General features: G+C 47.0%; 1 protein-coding gene across 6 annotated transcripts in view; it reads left to right on the plus strand.

Moving 5' to 3' along the window:
• Positions 1-23,954, plus strand: part of CHD2 (chromodomain helicase DNA binding protein 2) — a 54,458-nt gene extending 30,504 nt beyond the window's left edge. For 5 of the 6 annotated variants that reach the window (XM_083871097.1, XM_083871096.1, XM_083871100.1 and 2 more), the window contains 24 exons: positions 734-924; positions 1,921-2,109; positions 2,603-2,765; positions 3,134-3,286; positions 3,784-3,855; positions 4,959-5,108; positions 5,705-5,853; positions 6,350-6,446; positions 7,177-7,269; positions 7,754-7,927; positions 8,841-9,016; positions 10,478-10,519; positions 11,504-11,643; positions 12,347-12,488; positions 12,628-12,778; positions 14,033-14,155; positions 14,478-14,606; positions 15,347-15,487; positions 16,620-16,754; positions 17,830-18,008; positions 18,566-18,665; positions 19,145-19,361; positions 20,092-20,341; positions 20,452-23,954. In XM_083871097.1, the coding sequence (XP_083727223.1) occupies positions 734-924; positions 1,921-2,109; positions 2,603-2,765; positions 3,134-3,286; positions 3,784-3,855; positions 4,959-5,108; positions 5,705-5,853; positions 6,350-6,446; positions 7,177-7,269; positions 7,754-7,927; positions 8,841-9,016; positions 10,478-10,519; positions 11,504-11,643; positions 12,347-12,488; positions 12,628-12,778; positions 14,033-14,155; positions 14,478-14,606; positions 15,347-15,487; positions 16,620-16,754; positions 17,830-18,008; positions 18,566-18,665; positions 19,145-19,361; positions 20,092-20,341; positions 20,452-20,785 (3,690 nt within the window). In that variant the 3' untranslated portion in view covers positions 20,786-23,954. The remainder of the gene's footprint in view (positions 1-733; positions 925-1,920; positions 2,110-2,602; positions 2,766-3,133; positions 3,287-3,783; positions 3,856-4,958; positions 5,109-5,704; positions 5,854-6,349; positions 6,447-7,176; positions 7,270-7,753; positions 7,928-8,840; positions 9,017-10,477; positions 10,520-11,503; positions 11,644-12,346; positions 12,489-12,627; positions 12,779-14,032; positions 14,156-14,477; positions 14,607-15,346; positions 15,488-16,619; positions 16,755-17,829; positions 18,009-18,565; positions 18,666-19,144; positions 19,362-20,091; positions 20,342-20,451) is intronic. The other variant, XM_083871098.1, reaches the window with a different exon arrangement.
• The last annotated feature ends 1,617 nt before the right edge of the window (positions 23,955-25,571 follow it).

A 25,571-nucleotide genomic window follows, 5' to 3' on the forward strand; every position in this document is an offset into this window, starting at 1 on the left:
CCTTCCCAGTAATGCAAGCCAATGTAGGACACATTTTACAGTGTCTTCACTCTTGTACTGACAGTTGTGCTATTCTTTTTACATATAAGGCATCTGTCAGGTTCAGCAACCTGGATTTTTACCTGGTTTAATTTAGCCTTGTTACGAGGACAAAACATTACACTGAACCTCTAGCCACAGTATTAACACTGTTTGCATTTTTATGTCTACAAGAAATCTGTCTGCTTAGGAAATATTATCAGCTCTGTCAGTGTATTACTGAGTCCTAGCAGAAAACAAAAGCTTAAAAAAAGAAAAAAAAATATATAATCAAGACTCTCTGAACTTTTTAGGCTTGTTCATCTGCTCTCCTGTTCTTGCTCCAGTGGGACCCAGGGCTTCAAGGGCATGGAAAAAGGGGAGAATAAAGAGTTAGGGAATGACTGTGCTTTGTGGATAAAGCAAAGGAGGATTAGGATAGGTGTACTTGCTGCAGGACTATTGAGATACAGCAGGAGTGTTGTACAGCATGGCTTATTTTCACCTTTTCCTTTCTGGGAAGGCACCCTGCTCCCCAAATTTTGTTAGCAAGAAAATCCTGTGAGAGTCCAGCCTGAGGGCTGGGTCAGGACACCCTGGACAGCACACACTGCAGGGCTTCCTGGCCTTGGAGAGAGACACATCTGCAAGGTGGTGGGGCCTGTCTGACCCAGCGTCTCCTCAGTGCCTGTGTTTTTTCCTTCTCTTCCTGCAGACTGTTTTGGGAAGCATTAACTGGGCCTTTCTGGGTGTGGACGAAGCCCATCGGTTGAAAAATGACGACTCCTTGCTGTACAAAACATTGATTGATTTCAAGTCCAACCACAGGCTGCTGATCACGGGCACCCCACTTCAAAACTCACTTAAGGAGCTCTGGTCCCTGCTGCACTTCATCATGCCGGAGAAGTGAGTCTCCTTTCAAGCCTTCCAAGAAATCTGTATTCATTCTTGTCTGTTAAATAGGCTCAATGGGCTGCAGAATGGCAGAAATCCCTGAATTAAATCCCTGACTTAAACTCAGTGGAGTGACAGCAGTGATAGGAGAACAGACATTAGTGGAGAAAATCAAAGGTTAAATAACTAACACAAGGAGTATTTCTGGCAGCAAACTGAATGGGGAAACCTGATACATGCCTTTCAAATCTGCCTGCTGTCTTCCAGTCATCTCTAAAAAGCTAAACTTGTTTTAAGCAATCATTTCAGCCACTTGTGAGGTTTCCAGTACACTGTGGTTCAGGCACATTTCATGGCAGCTCTGGGGATGCTGTCTGGCTGATTGTATGTCCACAGGGTAACAAATGTTTTGTTTTCTTTAAAATAAAATGACCTATGGGCATCTCTAAGGCTAAGGCAGGCATGCCCCAAAGCTCACTGAAATTATGTTTGACTGCAAGAAGAGCTGTCCCCCAAATTCTTTTTGTTGGATCACAGAAAGAGTGAAGGAGAGGCTTGAGGTCTCCCAAGTGGAGGAGAGCAGATCCCCACATTTCAGAGGAGCTGTCAGAGGAAGCAACAATCCCAAAAGAGCCTTCAGAGCAGGGTAAAACAGTCCAGTTGTCAAAGCCATGCCTGGGAGAGGCACCAAGGAAAGTTCAGAAACTGCTGCCAGGTAAATGCCAAGAGTAAAATAGTGGGAGACTTGGGATTTTGGGTCCTGGAAGTCAGTATGGAGGTCAACTATAAGATGTTAGGAAGATGCCCAAGCCCAGAGATCTTCTAGCTTTGCCACTAATCTGTTCAGTTAACCAGAGCAGAGGGAATCTCTTATCTTTCACTATCTTTCCATTAAACTGCTGGTCTCCTGTCTTGTGGTGCAGCAGGAGGGTATCCAATAGATGCTGTTTGGTGCCGTAAGACAAGAGTTATTCTGACTCCTCCCTTACTTCTCCTTTCTCTTGCCAGGTTTGAGTTCTGGGAGGATTTTGAGGAGGATCATGGGAAGGGTAGAGAGAATGGCTACCAGAGCCTTCACAAAGTCCTGGAGCCGTTTCTCCTGCGCAGAGTGAAGAAGGATGTGGAGAAATCTTTGCCAGCCAAAGTGGAGCAGATCCTCCGAGTGGAAATGTCTGCTCTGCAGAAGCAGTATTACAAGTGAGTCACTGAACAAGTTACTGGGAGGGCCAGTAGAAATGGGCACATCTTTCTGTGGGCCTTGGCAATGTGTTCCAGTGTTCTGTGCATGCTGTGGCCCTCAGAGTGCAGTGTGACACCATCACCTGTACTACTGGGAGCTTCCCAGTCGGAATACGAGGTGGGGTAGTTGATATCTTTCCTTCTGGAAGATGTTTTTGTAGAGTGATACAGTTCAGCTGGCCAGTTTCACGAGACAGAGGTTATGTCTTTCTTGGGGGCATGACAATATGCATGAAGTTGGGATTCTGTTCAATATTAAGCTGTGATAATATCAATAGGAAAGTCAGGTCAGGGTTTTTAGAGAGGAAAGAGCATCCTGTAAGAGAAGTGAGGAGAGATGAAGGGAGGGAAGTAGATTGATGCCTGAATGAGCTGTTCCTGAAGGTTTTGTTCCTCCAAGACTTTGCTCTGTGCTGAGTAATGATCTGGACTTTAATTTTCCTGCCTGCAGGTGGATTTTGACAAGAAACTACAAAGCTCTTTCAAAGGGAACAAGGGGAAGCACATCTGGTTTCCTGAATATTGTGATGGAATTGAAAAAGTGCTGCAACCATTGCTACCTTATCAAACCTCCTGAGGAAAACGAGAGAGAGAATGGCATTGAGACCCTGCAGGTTAGTGGTGTCCTTGGTCACCACCTTTTTTCCTTAAATTTCATTCTTTTGTCCTCCCAACAAAATAATATCTAGTGAAGCTTTAGCTTCTGTGGCTTCTTCTTTAAAAATAGTTCTCACAGCTAAGCCATTTGAACCCCCAGCCCTCCACTTCCATTTTATGGCCTTCTAGAGCAGGAGCTGTGGGCAGTGTAATATCTATATTATCTGATTCATTGTGTGTGTGGGCTCTGCTGTGTAAATCCAGATGATTAGATTAGAGATGTACAAGAGATGAATGACCCCAAAAAGAGCAGGTCTGTGCAGGTCTCTGTGGGATACATAAGAGTACATAAGGGTAAGATTGGAAATGATGGTTATTTCTTCAGTCTTTGATCAGGAGCAGTGGAAAGCTGATTCTCTTGGACAAGCTGCTGACCAGGCTGCGGGAGAGAGGCAACAGGGTGCTGATCTTTTCTCAGATGGTGAGGATGCTGGACATCTTGGCAGAGTACCTAACTATCAAACACTACCCTTTTCAGGTGAGAAACATCAGCATGGTAAACAATGGGGTCCCTTCAAAAGTGTGGGAAAAAGTGGAGGGAGCTTGAGCACTGGGAGTCACTGAGTTCCCCAGAAGTTGGGAATTAAAGGCACTGGGATTACAGGTGGCACTTACTGGATGGAATTGGGATGTCCCTTCATTTCAGTGTGATCCCATCTCTGCAAAACTCCTCTGACAGGCCCCTGCTTTGGTCTATGTCATGTGATAAACCCTGAGGACAGTGAGCACAGAGGGCCTGGCTGGGAGGCTGTAACGGGAGCTGCGGTGTCACCCGCCGTGTGCCTGTTCCCCGAGCATCCCCCAGCCCTTGTGACACAGCTGAGGCAGTGCAGTTATTTTTAATTGGTGGCTATTTTTAACAATTAAACACTGCAGGCAGCAAAAAGGGGCTGTAGGGCTGACAGCACTCGGGTGCAGCAGTCCCTCAGGGCTCCTTTACCTTCTTGCTTTTATGGTTATTGTTGATTTTTGCAGCGCTTGGACGGCTCGATCAAGGGGGAGATCCGAAAGCAGGCGCTGGATCACTTCAACGCTGACGGCTCCGAGGTACTGCAGACCTGGGCAGAGAGGGTTTGTGGCTGAGCCACAGGTTGTGACTGACCACAGGGGATTTAGTTCAGTTGAGTCCTTTTAACAGGACCCCAGGTACTTTTAAAGACACGGATATGGCAGGTTTTGCAACCAGCCATATTGCTTATTTTAAATCTCTCACATCCAAGGAGCAGGGCTGCAAGTCACATTTCCAGAAAGTCATGAAGAGGCTGGGAAGAGCCAAAATTTAGCAATTCTCTCCCCTATTGGTCTGGAGAATGAGATGGTTGCTGAGTGATTTCAGTCTGAAGCTGGTTTTGGATGTGAAATGAGAGAGACAAAAGAAGGATTTTAAGTGTTGGCAGGCAGTGGAGTCTGCTGCTGGAGGTGAAAGTCTCCAGTGTAATAGGAGAGGGCATCCGAAACCTCTCATCTGGGCTTGCTGACTCACAGTGACTGGTGCAAGACACTTGTTTTTGTGTCAGTCAGCCCAGCTGTGAGAAATACCTTTCCTCACTCCAGAAGCCTGGGCTGGAGCAGAATTCTTGGCTCACACAGGAATTGTGAGAGATCGTGGCTGTAGGAAAGTTAACAAAAGGAAGTGGGAGGGGGAAGGAGCAAGAATCCCCACAGAACCTGCCCTTCTCCCTGTCCTGAGGACATCCATGGTGGCTCAGGCATCTTGGCTCTAATGTAGCACAATCTGTTCATTGCTGATCTCATTCCTAACAGGATTCGGGCAACAAAAAGCAGGTGTTTTCCTGCTGCCTTTGTAGGAGTCTGGTGGGCAATGTGGTCTGACCTTCAGAAGTGACTCCAAGGTGCCCTTGCCTTGAGCTGCTTATGTTGCTCTCCCATATTGATTCATGTGTGGAGTAGCACACCCTTCACCTGGGCCAGCACTGCCTCACCCTGGGTCTGGGCTTAAAGACTGCTGCTGCTCAGCCTGCATGAACAGGGTTTCTGGGAAGGAAATAATTTTTCTGCTTTAAGAAGCATGAGTGCAACAGAGCCTTCCTTCCATTTCCTTTTACAGCTTTTGAGTCACCATTGCTATTTTATGTCCACAGTTACAAGCTGGTTAACTCATGGATGCTTTTTTATTTTTTCCTTCCCAGGACTTCTGTTTCTTGTTGTCAACACGAGCTGGAGGGCTGGGAATTAATTTGGCCTCTGCTGATACTGTTGTTATCTTTGACTCGGACTGGAACCCCCAAAATGATCTTCAGGCTCAGGCCCGAGCCCATCGGATTGGACAAAAGAAGCAGGTCAGAAGAGCTGCCTGGGTTGTTTTCACTGTGGCTTCAGTGTGTGGATCTAAACATCCTCTCACCTCACCAAAGCTTCTGAAAACATGGGCCTTTTGTCCCAGCCCTTGCTCCAGAGAGTGCTGCCCAAGGGACTCTCATTTCAAAACTAGGAGACAAAAAACTAGCCCAGATTTGCCAGGTGCAAAGTCTTTCTGTTGGTTTTGAGCAAACCCAGAACATAACCCATGGCACTGCACTTCTCAGCCTAGTCCTAGTGGACTCTGTTCTTTCTTGCCCTGAAAAATTTAAAAAGTAGAACATCCACCTTTACTAGGAGTTATTAGGTATGTGAAAAGCTAGTTGGGTGCTAGTTTGAATTTAGAGTGATTGTTTCAGAAGATTTTTACTCTGTGGTTAGGCTCACCACAGGATCTGTGTTAACCATCCTGATTTTAACTGAATCTCCTGAGATACAGAGAGAATGTGCTTGCTTTCCTTCTGAAAAGGCACATGAAGAGACAATGTCAGCAGCCCAGTGAAAACAGCTGAGGGATGCATTGCTGTATCAGCAGAGCTTGTCCAGGAAATAGCTGTGTTCTCTTTTTCCCTCTCAGGTGAATATTTACCGCCTGGTCACCAAGGGGACAGTGGAGGAGGAGATCATTGAGAGAGCCAAGAAGAAAATGGTGCTGGATCATTTGGTTATCCAGCGTATGGACACCACTGGCCGGACTGTTCTGGACAACAACTCTGGGAGATCCAAGTATGTGACTGTGTCTGGAACATGTGGCATAACTAGCTTCACCTGCTGACATTTCCCAGTATTTATTTGATAGGGTACAGGGCAGAAGGCTAATAAATAATGGCAGCTAACATTGCTGACTGATTTGGCTTCTGCAGCCATTCATTTGGACACATAGGATAAAGATTAGAAATTTAAACCTAGTTTTAGGTCATTACTTGTTTTTGTTTCTGTCTTCCACCCAGAGATCATCCTGGTCTGAGGGAACCTGGCTGTGGAAAAGCTGCATTTTAGCAGTGACCTCAGATTCTCTTCATTTCCCCCAGTAGATGGAGGTGGTTCCCATTACAGTCTTTGTCTGTGCTAGAGCAGGAAAGAGATTAATAACAAAGCTTTTTATAGAGCTGGGTAGAAAACTTACTCCTTGCTTCAACTAGGAAAAACACTGGTATGGTTTTGTGCTGTAGCAGTTCTGACTGAACAGCTCAAAACACTTTTCCTTCTTTTGTTCTTGCAGCTCAAATCCCTTCAACAAAGAGGAGCTGACAGCTATTTTGAAGTTTGGAGCTGAAGATCTTTTCAAGGAGCTTGAAGGGGAAGAGTCAGAGCCTCAGGTAGTTTGAAATTGAAATCACACAGCAGTTTGTAGTGCTTTGCAGGTCTGCAAAAGGCACTGTGTGTGGTTGCTCCTGCTTTGTTCTTGCCCTGTGCATGAGAGCAGGTTGTGAATAGGACGTGTGGGAATCTGGAGAAGCTGAAAGTAGAGTCTGGGATTGGGGAATCAGGGGTTGAGGAGAGCCTTGTTGTTGGGGATTAAATAGTAATGGTCACCAAGGAAGTCCCTTGCCTCCTGAGGATTATTTGCTAGTGACAGCACAGCCTACTGAAGGCTCCTCTCCCTGCCTCTTCTGAGCACTTGCTCAGCATCCTTTTTTGGTGGTTCTGAGTGAGGCAGGAGTCAGCACAGTGCAGTGAGCAGGTCTCTCTCTCCTGCCTCAGTGCAACATTGCTTGACATTTTAGCATTGACTGTTTTGACCAATTCTCTTAATGGCCCAAGCAGCAGAGCTTCCCCCCAGGGAACACAATCTACAGTTCATACATCTCACTGCCTGGAAATTTTCCCCACTGTTCAGCCTTGCTGGTCCTTTCCTTCTCTTTTGTCACCTTATTTGTACTTCCCTGTACCACTTGAGACAGTTCATCCCTGCCCTCTGGGACAACACCCTGCAGATATTTGCACTTTATTTAGCTCATATCAGCACACGAGTCTGTCCTCAAAGCCTCTTACTCCCTGCTGTGCCCGGCACCCTCCGCTTTATCCCTCCTTCTCCCTGGCTGGCAGGAGATGGACATCGACGAGATTCTGCGTCTGGCTGAAACACGGGAGAATGAGGTGTCCACCAGTGCCACCGATGAGCTGCTCTCCCAGTTCAAGGTATGGGACCCCCCAGGCTCTGCACTGGGCTGTGGGGATGTGGCTCCCCACACCCTGCCATGGTGGTGAGGTCAGGAGCAGGCAGGAACACCTCAGAGAGATCACAGAATCACAGGATGGTTTGGGTTGGAAGGGGACTTAAAGATCATCCAGTTCTAACTCCCTTGATGTAGGTATTAATTTAATTTCAAGAAAATGGTTTTGAAGGCTGTGAATAAAAAAGGCAGAATTTACCAAATTTGGAGACAAACCCAATAATTTACAAATACTCAGCAGTACTTCTTAAACTGCATGTACTTCCTCAAAAGCTGTTAGTCCAAAGATGTGGCAAGGAGCCAGGAATGTAGTGACATAGGGATCAATTATAAAGTAGTTATGGAAGTGTTGGCAGAATTCCTATGGAGAAGAAGTTGAGGCTTAGCAGACAGCTCTGAGGTGTTCCTGCCAGGGGAGGGAATTGCTAAAACTTCTTTACTTGTAAAAGGTTGCCAACTTTGCAACCATGGAGGAGGAAGAGACAGAACTGGATGAGCGGTCCCAGAAGGACTGGGATGATATCATTCCAGAAGAGCAGAGGAAAAAGGTGGAAGAGGAAGAAAGGCAGAAAGAATTGGAGGAAATCTACATGCTGCCTCGAATCCGGAGCTCAACTAAAAAGGTACAGCCCATCTTGAGGGGATGAGAGGCTGGAGGAGAGAGCTGGCAGAGACAATGCTCAGGGGAAACCTCCTTGCCATCTGAGCATCTTTCCCTCCTCCAAAGTTGGTTGGGAATTAAGCACAGAGGTAACACAGGGACCTCTTGTTGGCACTGTGCATTGGACCAATGGTTTAGGATGCAGCATGAGGCCCTGGCTTGACTTGGTGCAACTCATCACACCTTAGCAGACAAAATAAAAATAATCTGTAGTGACCACAAAGCAAAGTATCCAATTGTATTGGATTTTGCTGCAGATTTTGCCATATTTTGGCTGTCTCTTTTCCTTGGGCTCTATAGCTCCCTGGGTGGCTCTTGCCTGAATCTAGATCCTGAGGAGCAAAAGAGATGGTGACTTCCCAAATTCTTCTTTCGATAATGGGATCTATCCCAATCCAAAAGAAACCTGACTGTGCAAGGATGCTCTGCTGGGACATGGGACTTTAAGGAGTTAGAACTGTTCTCTGGCATGAGCTGGGGAAAAACATTGATGTGAAAAACACAGAGAGGGATAATTCATATTGGATGAATCCAGATTAATTTCTAAGGTGTCCTGGTTTTCAAAATACTCTAAGGGACTGTGGCGCAAACCCATGGAAATTAATATTTTAACGTCTCTTAGTAGATCAAAATGCAATTGTAAAAATGGTGGCTGTGAAAAGGGGATGGCCACCACAGCCTCAGCCAGCTGGGAACTGCAAGGCTGTGCAGCCTCTCTGGGCTGGTCACACAGGCTCCTGCATCTCCAGGAATGGATGCTCAGGTGTTTTACAGTCCATGAAATAGTGCCAGTGCACGGAGGGACAGAAAAGGTTGTTAGCTGATTAAACTGGCAGTTGTTGTTAACTATACTGCTGTTCCTCTGGTACGTGCAGGCTCAGACAAATGACAGTGAATCTGATGCAGAGACCAAGAGAAGGCTTCAGAGATCATCTGGATCAGAAAGCGAGACTGACGACACCGACGACGAGAAGAGACCCAAGCGCAGGGGACGCCCTCGGAGTGTCAGAAAAGACACTGTGGAAGGATTTACTGATGCTGAAATCAGGAGGTCAGTGCTGGGCACAAGAGACAGAAAACAAATATAGAAATCCCACACAGGTGGAGAAAATCTCAGATTAATCCAGGATGTGTTCACCTGTAAGCACGTTAGTGGCTAGGCAGAGCTGGTTCACTGGCACAGCTTCTGCACCTTTATATAATTCAGTTTGATCCCAGTCCATGACCTTAACATTCAGGTCAGTGCAAAATGGACTTAGGTTGTCTTTAGTCAGGCTACAGTGAAGCTGGTACCTTCCTAAAATTAATCTGTGCTGGACTGCCCTTTGTGGGCCAAGTGGATTGAGCTAATGTCATATAACATGTGAGGTCTTAGGTGCCATGAGCTGCAGAGCTGGACAAGCCAAGGGCTCTGGCCTTCCTGACATTTTTCTGGCAGTCGTCCTGCTGACTTAAGCTCTCAGTGAAAGGCTGGCTCTGGCAAAATGACCTCATGAGAAGAGACTGGTCCTGTTGATCCGAGTAGTTGTGTGTCAGTCTCTGATGTCAATTGGGGATTGAATTTTAGAACATTGTTTTTTTCTCCTGTCTTCTAGTTCTTGAGTCTTTCCCAGAGATCTTTGTCTTGCAGCTCTCCCCAGATGTTCAGCCAAAGAGGGAAGAGAAAGGGTTATGAGTTTTCCTTAACTCTTTCTATTTCTGAGCTGGTGTGTTTTTATGCAGGAGATATCAGAGTTTTTGGGCTGTGATAGCTGCCCCATAACCCTCTTGAAACCATGGAGCAGGAAGGACATGTTACAACATGCAATGTAACAGCCATTTATTTAAGTTATTGTGATGTAGCAGAAAGAGGCTGAAAGAATAAAAAAATGAATAAAAGAAGGCAAAAAATGAATTAATTTTAAAAATAACCTGTAGTTGTAGCCATTGTGTCTACTCCCAGCTCAAGGCAATGTTTGATTGCAGCAACTCTTGCCCTAAAGTTGTGTTAGCCACAGCAGGGATTTTCACAATAAAAATAAGACATGAAAATAAATAGCAAACCTCATCTGCAAACCTCTGTGATGGATTGAACCACATTTGGCTCTTCTGTGATGGGTTGCCTGAGCTTTAAAATTACTAATGACATTGATTTAATGCCTCTTTTCTTCCTGGAAAAATGAAGTTAATAATTACCAACATGGTGTAAGCCAATGCTTTCTTCTAATTTTTTTTTTTTTTTTTTTTCTGCCCTACAGTTACCACTCTCCTCCTTTTTTTTTTCCCCCTCATGTGTCAAACACTCAACATTCATAATAATGTTACGTTCTTCTTCAGCCAAGGTCACAAAACTCTTTGTGGGGGCTAATGGATGAGGCTTCCCAGTGCTGAGGGATGCTGAGCTGATCAGTGGGGAATGCAAGGGTGATAATGTGACAGGCTGTAATTAATATATCCAAGTATATTTGTGATATTGGACCTACTTTTTATGACAGTTATTTTAGGGGGTTTTTAATTTTTTTTTTCTCCTTAGGTTTATCAAGGCTTACAAGAAGTTTGGATTGCCTCTTGAACGGTGAGTCCCAAACTGGCCCTGCTCCAGAGGGGAACCATGGAGGCACATTGTACTTCTGAGCACAGCCAGGCACACATTGCTCTGGGTGTTGGACACAACCTCCACAGACAGCACTTTCTGTCCTGCCATCAGACCCCAAGCTCTGCTGTACAGAGTCCTGTACAGTCCCTGGTGTCTCTGTTGATGGGCACTGACGAATGCTGGCTAAAAACCAGCTGGAGCAGTTATGGCGCCAGGCTGTGACACTGCAGTGTCCTGCTGGCACAGTCCAGCCCTTGGGGCATTCCCACTCTGCCCAGAAAGGAGAGGGAGCAGCTGTCAGGACAGCAAGTGCTACCCAAAACACTGGCCAAGCTTCTTTAAGCACGTTAGCCTCAGGACTGAACTTGGAGCATCTTTCCCTCCTCTATCCCTCCTGAAGGGAAACAAAGAGAGGCACCATCCTTGAATGTGGATCTGCAGAGCCCCAGCCCTGTGCTGGCTCTGGAAAGGTGTCAGGGCTGAGGCAGAGTTCCCTGAATGTATTGTAGGAGAAATTCAGTGCTTTTTCAGCTGGTTCTGCTCTTCTGGCATGAAACACAAGGCTTGCGTGTGAGTCTTGGTGTTACTGACTTCAGGCAGACAAAAGGGACAGCAGATGGCAGCTTTGGACCATTAAATGGAATTGATGTGGAACTGGAAAAGCCTGAGGGAATATGGGACAGTCATGGAGGGTCCCCTGTTGTCCCTGTTGTCCTCAAAGGTGTTCTCACCTTTGCTTTGATAAAAAAAGAAATTCAAAAGATTGGATCAGTTTTTCTACATCTGCACTGCAGCTGTTAGACCAAAAACAAGGACAAAATCCGGGTTGTTTCCTGCACGAACCCAACTCGTGCATGTTTCATACATTCATATTTGTACAGCACAGAGCTGTGAAACAATTGACTAGGAGGGGATTGAGAGGAGATCGGCTGTATCAAACACAAAACTCTCCCTGTTTCCCAGGCTGGAGTGCATTGCCCGGGATGCTGAGCTGGTGGATAAGTCGGTGGCTGACCTGAAGAGGTTGGGGGAGCTCATCCACAACAGCTGTGTGTCAGCAATGCAGGAGTATGAGGAGCAGCTGAAGGAAAACCCAGCAGAAGGTAGGCAAGGGGGTTGTGTGTTTTGGGAGTGTTCCATGGGGCTTGTGAGGAAACCATTCCCATGCTGGACAGGGAGGCTACACTGTGGCCTTAAAAGCAATGAACAAGAACACACTTAAACCAACCTCTGCCAGGCAGCTCTCACCCACAGAGAGGAGCCCCTGAGCTTTCTGCTCAGACTGAACAGTGTAGCTTGAGTCTGACAGCTTCTGCTGGACATGAGTTTTTGTGGGGAGAGGCTGAAGTTACCAGCTTATTGAATGCTGGGACACAATGCAAAGCAGATCTTATTTTAAGTGCTCCTGGGGCTGGAAATCAAACTGGTGCTGTGTACTCCACAATTAAGCTGGATCCACAGTTAGCAGTTCCTGGAGCTGGAATCACCACCCACTCTCTGTCTGGCTGTTCTTTGCTGTTTGTTCCAGAGTCAGGGATGGATTTCCTGCTGGATCTCTACCTGTTGCAGCTGATCAGGGCTGCAGAATCAACAGCTCCAGCGTATTTAGAAGTATTTTTAAGAAAGTTATACTGGGAGGTGCTTAAATTCAAGATCTAAGTGAGATAGTGGAAGAAACCTTATCTTTTGGGCCTTATGTTTAAATAAGAGGTTGCAGGCAAGGTCTTGATCATTGTCTGTGAAGACATTTTACAGAGACTCTTCCTTCTGTAAGAGTTGTCTTAATTGCTGTGTTTTATTGCTGAGCAGGGAAAGGACCTGGAAAGAGACGAGGTCCTACCATCAAGATTTCTGGTGTCCAAGTCAATGTGAAATCCATCATCCAGCATGAAGAGGAGTTTGAAATGCTGCACAAATCCATTCCCTCGGACCCAGAGGAAAGGAAGAAGTGAGTTTGGCTAAGTAGGCAATGCAGAAAGAGGCTCAGGGAATTTTGGATTTTGTAGTGAAAAGAGAATAGCCTGGATGTGTGGATTTGCTTTATCCTCCAGAGCATTAAAAGTAGCTCGTGTTTGAAATGCCTTTAGGTACCGCCTGACGTGCCGTGTCAAAGCTGCTCATTTTGATGTAGACTGGGGAGTGGAGGAGGATTCTCGCTTGTTAGTGGGAATTTACGAGCATGGTTATGGAAACTGGGAGCTAATTAAAACAGATCCGGAGTTGAAGTTATCTGATAAGGTAGGTTGCTTTGCTTGGTGCTTCCATTGGGACCATTTACAGTGCTCATAGCAAACATGCCTCATTTACTCCAGAAACAGATGTTTATGTTTGTATCTACTCCAGAAATCATGATAAATAATAATGAGGGAAACAGTGACCTTCATGAAATGTTGCATGCTCGATGGAAAGTAGAGTTGTGTCATTTGGTGGGCAGTACCACTCTGAAAGGATGCAGGCAGAAACTGGCAGTGCTGACATGTGTGGTTCCATGCACAGGATAAGAAGAGGCTGTGACTTGATGTTTCCTTGAGCATCTCACAAGAAGCTGAGTGTGAATTTCTGAGTGGAAATAATTTTTCACAGATTTGACACTGCTCGTGTCAAGGCTGGTCTGTGTTAGCTTTGAGGGTATGGTTACACGACTGGGAATGGCAGCACAGCCAGTTGGAAAGCCTCCATCTAGCTCCTCTGCTCCTCAGGCATCCCCACAAGAACAGTTTACAGGCACCATGTTGAAATGATCTGGGTTAAAAATAATCCACCATACGTTGTGTCAGTGTGGTGGAAAGAGTGTGGAAAGTGTAGCACAGGGCTGAGGAGCATTGGGAATCTCCACAGCAGCTTTGCTGCCAGCATGCAGCATTCCTGTGACATCCCTGCTGGTGCTTCTAGCAAAGATCAGGCTCTGCCTGAGAACCCTCCATGTGTGGAGCTCAGAAAGGCATTTTGCAATGGAAACAGCTGCCTGAGACACGCCACCCATTTTCCAGTGAAGTATGAAGCAAACCTAGCTGGCAAGCTGAGATATTTCCTCCACATAGTGTCACCTTTCAGCCTTGTTTTCCACTAAAAATTGTGCATCTGTGCCTCTGCTGTAGCAATGTCTCAGGTTACCAGAGTGACTGGGCTGTTGTGACCAAGCTGTCACAAACAAATCTGATGTGTCAAGGCCAGTGGACTCAGTTTTGCAACTCGAGGTCCCAATTATAGCTTGTAAAGGATTTTTTTTTCCTTCAAGAGAACTTAGCAAGCCTTGGGATCCGTTAACTTCTGCAGGATTCCAAGGGGAGGGATGCTTGCTTGCTAGGAGTTTTGCTTTGGCCAGACAAGGACAGTCTGACAGGGAAAGAAGACTTGAACCTTTTTGTTCCCCCAGAAAGTGCAGCATCTGCTGCCCTTTGCTGAGCCTGGATGGGCTGCTGCTAATGTGTAAATCTTTTGTCAAGCTTTGTGCATTGGGTATATGTATTTTTTTTTTCTGCTTTATCAAAGATCCTACCTGTTGAGACAGATAAGAAACCTCAGGGAAAACAGCTCCAGACCCGAGTTGATTATCTACTGAAACTGCTGAAAAAAGACCTGGATAAGAAAGAGAACATGAAAGACGGGGAAGAGGTGAGATGTAACTGCTTGATTCTGGGGGTTTCAGGGGGAGTGGTTGGCTGATGGCAGGAGACACCTTGTGTTCCCAGGTTACAAGACATCATTTATGGGAGGGAATATGGACTTGTCTATTGTCTGATTGCATTGTGATATTTCTCATTTAAATTATAATTAATAAGGAGAAGGTTATTACTGCACTTACTGAAGGATTTGGGCTCATCCTGCCAGTCTGCAGGACCTGCAGCTGTTTACACAGTGTTCAGGAGATGGGAAATGTCCCCAGGAAGTAGCTGTAGCGATTTGCTTTCCTTGACTTGTTCTATGTTTTTACCAGGGCAAGCTAAAGAAGAGGAAACCACGAGTAAAGAAAGAGAACAAGGCTCCCAAAGTCAAAGATGAGCATGGGAATGAACTCTCCTCTCCTCGGCACTCAGACAACCAGTCAGAAGAAGGTGAAGTCAAGGTGAGTCAGCCTTGGTGAATTGTGGCTTTTCCAGGTTTCCTTGGGTTGTGCTGTTAGGGCCCCAACTCACCTTGGGAAGCATTCCCAGCAAAGCCCTCAGGAGTCAGAGACACTAAGAGCAAATTCCCACAGGACTGGCAAACTCACAAAACCACCCAAACAGCTGTTGGTGTCAAAGAAAGACCTTTCCCACCTATTCTTTTAGGTCAGTGCTTTAAGGGATTTGGGGCATCCCAGAATGGCCACAAACATCCACATATTGACTCAGGGAAAAGGTTGTCTCAGGACAAAGCCTGTTGCCCTTATAAAGGAGAGAAAGAAGAATTGTTTCCCTCTCCTTTTGGGCACATCAGCTCGTGGTGAAGCTGGAGTTTACCAAGGTCATCCTGTTGCTTAGAAAACATTCAGTCTTTGAGTGGTTTGGCTTGTAGTCTGAGGCTTTTTGTTCGTGTGCTGATCAGTATCTACCTCAGAGGCTGAGAGTTCTGGAGCGCAGCTGGCACAGGAGAGCAGGGCTGCTCTGCCAGCTTGTCACAGAGTGGGGCTGGCCTGGTTTTCATACCCTTTTGTCACATGTGGGGGGATGGCAGCTGCTTGAGCAGGGCTCGCTGTCTGCTTAAAGAGGTGTGAGGGTAAATCTGGATGGACCTCAAAAGTTGCCTGTGTTTTAAGGATGTTTTATGGAAGAAAATGTACATGAGGTGAGGGACTCCAACTTTTTGCTGTGACTGATGTTCTAGGAGGATGGCTTGGACAAGAGCCCAGTGAAAAAGAAACAGAAGAAGAAAGAGAACAAAGAGAACAAGGAAAAGCAGACATCCTCTAAGAAAGAAAAGGAAAGCGATAAAGAGAAAAAGAAGACAAAAGATAAGAAAGAGAAGGTATGTGGTATTTTCAGGAGCAGCTTGATAGGGTAGTCCCTGAGCAGGATAAACTGTAAGATTTAGGATTCATTAAAGGCCCTGTGTGAAGAGACATCAGTGAGGTGGGGTGAAGGGGTATCCTTTTTTCAGCCCTTCTGAATTGCCACAGAAAGTAGAAAAAGGCTGTATGTCCTAAAGCTTCATGGAATGTGACCAAAACGGAAGGGATTTTGTACTTTAAAGTACAGCTGTCCCTGTGACATGGATATGGCCACAGAGCTGATGTTAAAGAAGACCAGGGAAAGAGCCTGGAGCACTCAGATCAAAGTTCTGTCCAGCTGTGATTTATCACAGAGTTGGCAGCTCCTTGACTGTATTCCCCTTTAATTTAAACTCACCCAAATGACCCAAGTGTCCACACCATCAAGACTGTAAGTTGTCATTGTCACTGTTCAGGACTCAACAGAATGAGTGTTTCAACATCATTGGTATGTTGGAGACTCAAATGTCTCTTGAATTTTGGGTACAACTGCCCTGAGGCTGGGTGGAAATTGGAAGGGGGGTAAAAGCTTCCATAATAATGACCTGAAGTACCTGTCCAAGGAACAGGTATGAACTGCATGCCCAGTGTGTTTTGACACTGAGGTCACAAGTGCAAACTAAGAAGTTCTGTTGCCTGTGTAGGGGAAAGTTTGCTTTCCAGTGATTTTTTGTATGGCTTTGACTGCAAATAAGTCATATAGGTAAAAATGTACATGAACAGGCCATGATTTGAGAACTAGTGATATCACATAAAGTTGCAGATCCTTGTAGATATGAGACTACCCTGAGCTCTGTCCTTTGCAAGGGAGAGACACTCTTTATTTTAACCTCTCTTCCAGGTCTTCAGCATTGGTTTCTCCCTATGAGTGTGAATATTGTATTTGTGTCCAAACTGTTGGCTCTGGCTTCTCCCTGCTCCCTCAGGGATGATGTAAATCTAAACAGAGCCATTGCAGCTCAACAGTTGGAGATTTTAGGAGGAAAGCTGTAGGAACTGTGCCCAAGTTTAGCAACTGCCAGTAACAATAGTGTGGAGGTTTTTAGTTGGGTCACTTGGGATCCTCCATCCTGGCTCATTGTGTGACGTGTGTAATTTGTCCTTGTAAAGCCTAAAGGTGGTGAGGCCAAATCTGGAAGCAAAGGGAAGAGATCGCAAGGTCCCGTCCACATCACAGCAGGGAGTGAGCCAATCCCCATTGGAGAAGATGAGGATGATGATCTGGACCAAGAAACATTCAGCATAGTGAGTATTTTCCTCAGCAAATGGGAGGGCAGTGCCAAGAACCCAGCGAGGCGGCCAAGGTTTGCTCAGATGTCATCCAAGGACATGTTTTAGGTGTTGGGGTGTGAACCCCCTCCTTGTGCCCCACAGGGGTTTCCTCTGGCTGATCTGAGAGCAAGGCAGGAAAACCCTGGACAAGAGCTGCCCACAAGTGCTGCCAGCTGATAGCCTGTCAGCAGGGCATGCACAAGGGCTCTGCTTCAGCTTCCCACTGCTCAGCTGGCAGCCCTGGGTTACAGAAGACCCTGCAGCTTTACATTCCCCCTCCTGTAGAAGCCAAGGAGCCACTGAAGCTCTTTCAGGCAAGGAAATGCAGGAGAGTTTTGAGGGTGACCTTGTAGGAGGTGCAGAGCTGTGTAAATGCTTTCACAGCAAATGTGCCCACAAGGCTCATTGTGAAAATTGCATTCTAGTAAAAGTTGTCATGGCAGATTCTCCTTGGCTGAAATACCACTTCTTTAAAGCAGTTCTCTCAATGCAAATCTCTGTATTTGCTGCAGGTCCTGTGGGATTTTTTGTCTTTTTCTTTAACTTTCCTTCTGTGATGCTCAAAAGATCCAGGCAGGATGTCAAAAAACTTGTCTGATCTCCTATCTGTGCAAAGTGTTGATGTGCCCAGGCCGAAAAAAACATGGTACTTTAATCTCATATCTGCCAGTTGTGGTAAAAACAAGCATTAAAGTGACCAAAGATGGGATTGGACAGGATTGAGTTGAGCAGTCTTTCAGCTGGGGTGGCTGGTTCAGTGTGTGGAGGTTTGGATACCCTTCCCTGCCTGCCCTGGGATCTGTGCAGGGGCAGACCAGGGGCAAAGCAAATTGTTCCCCCCTAAAAGGCAGGGGCAGTGGAGAGTGAGGAGACTCTTGTCTTTTACTGATTATTGTCTGCAGCTTGTCTAACCATTTGCTATTTTATAGCTGATTTCTCCTTGCCTAATGGCCAGATAAAGCTAAACGAGCTTCTTTTCAATTAACAGGGCACTGATGTAGAGCCCTCTGCCAAATTAATCACTTTCTCCTCTCTATTCTCTTCCAAGTGCAAGGAAAGGATGAGACCAGTCAAAAAAGCACTGAAGCAACTTGATAAGCCTGATAAGGGACTGACAGTTCAAGAACAGCTGGAGCACACGCGGAACTGCCTCCTAAAAATTGGTGATCGTATCTCTGAGTGCCTTAAAGCCTACACTGACCAGGATCACATCAAGCTATGGAGAAGGTGAGGGATCATTTTGTTTTCTTTAGCTGGCCTAGGATATTTTGAAATGGTAGTTCGGAGGCTGCTGGTTTTTTTGTGGATGGATGTGCCATTTGCCTCTTACTTAACCCATGAAATCTTGTGTTTTCTGGTCCACCCAATCTATGTAATCACAGAATCATGGAATGCTTTGGGTTGGGAGGGACCTTAAAAATCACCCAGTTCCAACCCCCTGCCATAGGCAGGGACACAGTTCTCTAGACCAGGTTGCTCAGAGCTCCATTCAGCCTGAACCTTGAACACTTCCAGGGATAGTCTTCCATGACCAGTCCCAGGAAAGTGTTTTGTCTTCAAGTTGTCCTGGTTTTATTAAAATTGATTTCAAAGCTAAATCAAATAAATCACTGCAAGCCTTGTTATTTTACTTTGAAGAATGTGGTTCCAGCCCTCCTGGTCATCCTGTCCTGAGCTGAGACTCTTTTCCAGAGAGGGCAGAATGAATTTGATGTTGGTTTGGAAGCCATTGGCAATTAAACTGCTGCTGTAGCACTTAACAGAAAATGTTCATGTCCTTCTAGGAACCTATGGATATTTGTGTCAAAATTCACAGAATTTGATGCCAGAAAACTACACAAACTCTACAAGATGGCTCATAAGAAAAGATCACAGGAAGAGGAGGTGAGAGAGCTGAAGTGCTTTTCCCTTTGATTTCTGTCATTAAATGTTGCTGCACTGCAAGTGCCAATTCTTTCTGCCTCTTACTGTGGGTGTTCTTTGTTGTTGTTGGCAGTGTGTGATTTTCTCAACATCTAAACAGTCTGATTGCATTTGCCTTCTTTCACATGTGGCATTTCTGGTCACTTTGTCCTGGCTGTTCTGACCAAGCAAAAGCATTGTTTGGTGTGGCATGTGATGTTCAGTTGCCCTGTGGAGTGAAAAGCCTGGGCATGGTGCCCTGTAGAGATCAGGTGTAGAAAGCAGAGCTACCAAACTGCGCCGTCCTCCACCACGTTTGTGCCATTCTTGAGCACAGAGTTGGCTCACCAAGTCCCCAAAGAGGCAGGAAAATCCAGAGCCTGGCAGACAAGGCCATTGCTCACAGTCTGGATCTTTTGGTGGGAGAGCAGCTGAGCTGTATCCTCTGTTCCACCTTGCAGGAGCAGAAGAAGAAGGAGGACATGTCCAGCATGAAGAAGCCGTTCCGCCCAGAGCCCTCAGGCTCCAGCCGCGATTCCGTGATGTCCCAGTCCCACGTGCCTCACAATCCTCATTCCCAGAAGATCCACATGCCCCCTTCCCACACCCAGCAGCAGATGCACGGGCACCCACGGGACAACTACGGCCATCCAAACAAGAGACATTTCAGCAACACAGGTGAGTGCTGGTGAGCCAGGAGAAACCTTCCCTTCTGACCTAATGCTCCTGGACACAAATCCTTCTGGGACTTGTGACTGCTCAGGTTAAAGGTGATGGGATAGAACATACACTGCCACTGCACTTACTGCTGGGCTAGATAGAAAACATGGTGATGTAGTGAGGAAAAGAATGTGAGAATGGGAACAGGATAAGATTTGCAAGGGTGATAAATAGTGATAAAGAAATTCAAAGAATAAAATATTGTTACAATTCAGGATGATTCATGTAACGACACGTAGAACTCCAATTTCTTCAGAGGGCTTATAGCAAAGTTTATTGAAAGACAGATTCTTTTTATACAGTGTTTCAGTACAATGAATAGGATTGGTCCTTTAGGGCACCACCTTTTTGTAAACATCTCTACCAGTAAACAAGTTGGAAAAACACCAGGTGTCAGGAGGACAGCATCTACAAGATTGTTTTGGGTTCCTCCTTATGATTTCCCAAGCCAGACTGAGAGAGTTCTGCACTTGCACTTTCCCACAGGCCTCAAGGCACTGCCTGGAGCCTGAGAATCCATGTCCTGACCACTGTCAGTTCCCACAATAAAATGGAGCCCACATAGTTCACAGGGAGGAGAAAGTTAAAGGGGCATCAATCAATAGCTATTATTTCTTGGAGAATTCAGGGAAGTAAATGGGCTTAAAGCATGAAAGAGACACTCAGAGGTGCTCTTTGCTCACGGCAGACCGAGGAGACTGGCAGAGGGATCGAAAGTTCAACTACGGTGGCAACAGCAACCAGATGTGGGGCGGGGAGAGGCACCACCAGTACGAGCAGCACTGGTACAAGGACCACCACTACGGGGACCGGCGGTCACGGGGAGATCCCCACCGGAGCTCTGGGAACTACAGACCAAACAACCTGTCCCGCAAGAGGCCCTACGAGCAGTACAACAGCGACCGAGACCACCGGGGCCACCGGGACTACTACGACAGGTGAGTGATTCCCCCACCCCGACTGGGCTGGGCTGGGGGTGTTTGTGGGGGTGGCTGATTACAGAGGCCAGGCTTGGGGTGCTGATCTACGTCTGCTTTTCTCTCCGCAGGCACCACCACGATTCCAAACGTCGGCGATCTGACGACTTCAGGCCTCAGAACTACCACCAGCAGGATTTCCGGAGGATGTCTGACCACAGGCCACCCATGGGCTACCATGGCCAAGGACCTTCGGACCACTACCGGTCCTTCCACACAGACAAACTGGGGGATTACAAACAGCCCCTCCCTCCTTCTCACCCTGGCGTGTCGGACCCTCGCTCGCCCCCCTCTCAGAAATCCCCCCACGATTCCAAGTCACCTCTCGATCACAGGTCACCTCTGGATAGGTCATTGGAACAGAAAAACAATCCAGATTATAACTGGAACATTCGGAAAGCGTAAAGTGACTGAGAGGGGGAAGCTCACGTCCGGAATACTGGGATTGATGCGACGGTGGCTTTCTCCAAGCCAGCAACGAGAAACTCTGAACATGCTGCTATCATCTGGCTGGGTCAAGGAGGATTTTGGGGGAGTGGGTGGAGGAAGATTTTCCCTAGTTCTTGATTCTGGTTTAGATTCCCATTTCCTTTCCCCATTTTTTTTACCATTGAACTGTTCTGTCATGGAACCATCCTTGCTGCCTCGTTCTTTGTTTTGTTTTTGTTTTCCTCAGTCCAATGGACCCAAGGGAATTTTCCCCAGCCAGTGTTTCCTCAGAAGGAGAAGGCAGATTGATGCTGCTTAGGATGGTGCAGAAGGCTGTGTGCCTGCTCTGACTTGATGTTATGTGACAGATGCTGCTTTGGGGTTGGGGATAAACTGGTTGGGCTGGGATTTGTGTGTCACCAGCATGGGGCAATGGGAGGATATATTCAAGGAGGGACAGGAAAGTCCCTCAGCAGCCAAACTTGGTTGAAAGAGGGACTTGATGTCCCCACAGAATGACTCCAAAGGAGCTGGAGCCATGCTGGTGACAATCCATCACTTTCCTGACCATGTTATCATTTCCATGTCTTTATCCATTTCAAGAAACTGGCTCTGCTTTGATTGCTGTTGTGTCCCTGCAACAGAAGAGGTGGGGGGGGATCTTCCTCCCACCTCCAGAGCTGGAACTGGCAAATCTTTACTCTGGGGGTAAGTGGGAGCTGGGATATGGGAAAAAAAGGTCAACTTCCTTAGCAAAGGCTTAGTTCACTTCTAACCAGAAGGAAAGAAATTGGGGTGAGAACAGTATTTCCCAGTGGACAGGGCTCAGGAATTCATAACAAGGCTCTTCTCTTCTGGCATGAGCAGCTTGGGTGGTCCAGGATCTAACAGATGCTGGCTGGGAGGTGCAAGATCAAAAGATGGCTCTGAGGGTCCTGGAACTCCTAATTTTCCTGCCACTAAAGTCTCTGGTCTTTGGGCAAATCACTTCTCTCCGTGCTTCACAAAGCAGTGATCACAAACCTTTACTGTAACTAAAGGATAATGGATGCTAGAACAAAGTGAAATAGGAATCCAGTGGAGAGATCACTGTTCAGGGAATGGTCACCTTGCTGCCACCTCTCCAGCAGTCAGCAGTGATTCTGAATTGCTTCACTTACAGACCTTTTGTTTGTCTAAATTGGAAATGAACCTGAGGACTTAGCACCTGAGTGAGCAGGGAGAGAATGAGGAATTCAAGATTGATCCGTAAAGATCCTTGGAGTAAATGTCTTAGAGCCCGGCATGGCAGAGGGAAAAGAGGAATGTGCAGCCCAGCTCAGTGGACTTCAGGGCAAACACTCCAAGTATTCAAACCAGCGTTTGGCCTGGATGTGATGAGAGGGGTTGGTTGTGCACATGCTGCTGGCCAGAAGCACCTTGGGTGATGATTTTTTTCAGGCTGGAGCTCCCTGGAGACCACAAGATCCAGGCTGCCCTGAGCGTGGTGTCTGGGGCTGCTCAGTATTAAAGACCAGGCTGTTCCAGACTCCCCTTTGGTGGGGCACAGAAGCTGGGCCTCCTATAAAGATGCCAGTATTTGACCCTAATAAGCTGTGATGTCCCTTCCCCAAAAGACTGAGGGCAGATGGGTGTTCAGGGCTGGCTTCCTGACTCCAGCCAGTGCCTTGGAAGGCGCATGCAAACTGACACTAATACTCCTCCTCCATGCTGTGTATCCCTGGAAATCTGCTGCCATCACTCCTCCCCATCCCGCTGCTCTAACGGGACACACGGGAAGTGTTTTGTTCCCCTTTTTGTTTTTATGTTGCAAGATTTCCACCAAATTCAGGGCAGTTTTGTTTCCTTATAGGGGCGCTTGCTGCCCTGATAAAAGTGTTACACTTGTGTTTACCTGTGCAGGGCGAGGTGAAGGCAAGTCTTCCACAGTCCCCCTCGGAGGGGTGGGAGGTGTGGAGGGAACACCTTTCTGTGGCGTTTCCCACTAAGCTGTGATTGCAGGCTGTGGTATTCAACAAAGAGGTCCTTTCTTTTCAGAGGTATTAGCTTTTAATGTGAAAATGGGAGCAACCTTGGAGGGGCAGAGAGAATTGCTCTTTTTGTCACGGTGCGGTGCTGTCACGGTGGGAAGTTGGTGCCATACTCGTGTAGCAAAGGCAATACTGGCCCACCCAGTGTTAGGGTTGGTGCAGGAAAACTTTGGACCCCAGCAAGAGGCATTTTCTGTATTGAGATGTGGGGATTTCTGCTTATCCCAGGCTCCAGGCATGAGGTTGGTTGGGATTTCCTTGTGCAACAGCAAAGTTTTACCCATATCCACTGGAGAGCTGTCCCCACTTGTCACTTTAGGCTGATGTTGAAGTCACACTCATGGTGGGTGGGTCTTTGCTGGGTTTGGCTTTAGTGAAGCTGGAGGAGATGTGGGAGAAGGTCTTCCCTGAGCACACACACACTTAGGCATTTTATGTCCCCTCAGCATAGGGACCATAACCAGACACAATCACGGGGACATGAGTGGGATCAGAGGGGACACATCCACAGCCATAAACTTCCCTGTGGTGTTTGTGTCAGCATCTGGTACAGCTCTTTCTTCTGAACCAGCTGCAGGATTCCCTCCAGCCTCTTGGCAGGAAAAGCAGTAATTTGCTTTTTACTGGGGTTCAATTAAAAAAAAAAAGAAAAAAAAAAAAAAAAAAGAAAAAAAAAAAAAAAAAAGAAAAAAAAGAGTTTTTCAGCCTGACCTGTTGGGAAATGGTGTAAAGTTATGAATTCACATGGTGGAAATCCTGCAGACCAAAACCTGCTTTGGGGACAGGCAATGTGGTCCCAACCAAAATGGGCACGGAACCGAGTGCTGAAGCCCTTGTGTGAATGGTTTGTGATCCACACAAAGATATTATTCTGCTTTCACCCGTTTCCTCCCCACCTCTGCCTCCCCTCTGGGGAGAGAAGGACTCTTACTGTAAAAATACGGACTTTTAAACCTCTTGACTAAAAACAGTAATTAATATTAATTTATATTTGTGAAAGAAATGCCACTGTCCTAGTGATTTCTGATGTAAATATGTTGTTTATATAGTATGTATGAAATTTTCCTACATTGTAAAACTGCTGTACTTTTGATTCTTGTATATTAAAAAGTGTTACTGAGATTTTCAGAAGGGCCCCAGCGTGGTGTCTCTGGGTGGGTTCCCGTGGCAGGTTTGGGGCTGGTTTGGGATGTCAGGGCCCTTTCCTGCCAGCCACAGGCACATCACCATGGATGTTTTTGCTGTGCAGGAATAAGCATGTTCTGCTTGCCTGTTTTTACATAGTTTCACAGTCTGTGGTGATAGAGACTTGGAAGCCTCTTCAGATGGGAATTTCCAGCTGATCAGAAGGAGCTGTACGTTCTCTAACCCAGCTCCACGAGGATTTCACTGGGATGATACTGATGATTATGTGTTTATCCCACCTCCACATTTTATGGATCTCTGAGCATGTGTGAATTTCTTTTTTTTACCTTTTCTGAAGAGAATTCTCCTTTCTCTAGAAGTGTTCCTCCTGTTGCATGGGAGAGTTCTCTCTGTCCCCAGCCCCTCCTGGGCAGGATGTGCCTCTCCCCAGCTGGGATGTGATGGCATCCAGGGGCTGCTTTGGTTTGGTCTTTACCCTCCACTGCTCACACTGAGGCCCACACGGCGAGACACGGAGCAGGCATTGGAGCCATTTCTCCCCAAGTTATAAAAGCTCATTGTAAAAAGCACTTTTCACACCTGCAGCCACTGGGTCCAGCCCTTCCCCAGTCTCTCTGCTGCTGAGCCAAGTTTCAGCCAAGAGTGAAATTTCACAGCTGAGTTATATGCTCCTGAAAAATGGATTTCCTAATGGAAAGAATGACTGGCTGTTAGCCATGGGGCTCAGCAGGGAGAGGGGCTCAGCTGCAGGGAGGCACAGGGGCTGCAGGGAGCTGGGCTGGGTGTTGTGTGCCTTGGTGAATCTACCTGAGGCCAGTGACTTTTGAATATTTTTTTTTTAATTATTTAAGCCAGTAGGTAAGGATATGGGCACCCTGATGCCAGGTGTCTCCCCAGCACAGCTCAGCCTGGCATCTCCCTGCACACCCATGTCCACTACACTGAGAACAGTTCAATCCTAAAGCCTTCTCAAAGCTGATGAGGAAACGACCCCTTCCCACCTGTCCATGGCAGGCAGGTGTGGTCAGTCCCATAGGAAGGTACCATCCATGAGGAAATGGTCCATACAAAGCCCTGTGCTGGCACAGGGAGCAGGACCCCAGTGAGGGGACAGGGCTGTGCTTTACAGTGGGGCAGAGCCTCTAGAGGGCAGCCGGTTCCCAGCAAAAAGCCAATTTTTGGTGAACAACATCCTGCAGTTGTGGCTGCTCCCGGACAGCCGGTCCTGGCTCACCCCGAGCGCTCAGATGTGAAGCTCAGAGCCCAAGACAGTGGCCACAGGCAGGGGATGGGCAGGCACAGCCAAAGTGGGGCTGGAAATCCACCCCAGGCCCCAGGTGGTGGCACTTGAGCTGTTGCCCATCACAAGGTGATGGGACAGGACCCTGCATTCCCCCAGGGGCTGCCCCCTCACCAGCCCTGAACGTGGTCTGGAGAGCAATTTGAACCTCCCCCAGGTGCCACCACTGCCACCACTAATGTCCCTGCACAGCCTGTGCCTTCCTCACTTACCCTCAGGGGATGCTTTGCCCCCTTGTCCCCCCTAATGGGGACGGGGCATCCTTGTGCTTCAGGGGTCACCATTC

The sequence above is a fragment of the Zosterops lateralis genome (assembly GCF_965231275.1).
Source record: "Zosterops lateralis genome assembly, chromosome: 13".
Classification (NCBI taxonomy): Eukaryota; Metazoa; Chordata; class Aves; order Passeriformes; family Zosteropidae; genus Zosterops; species Zosterops lateralis.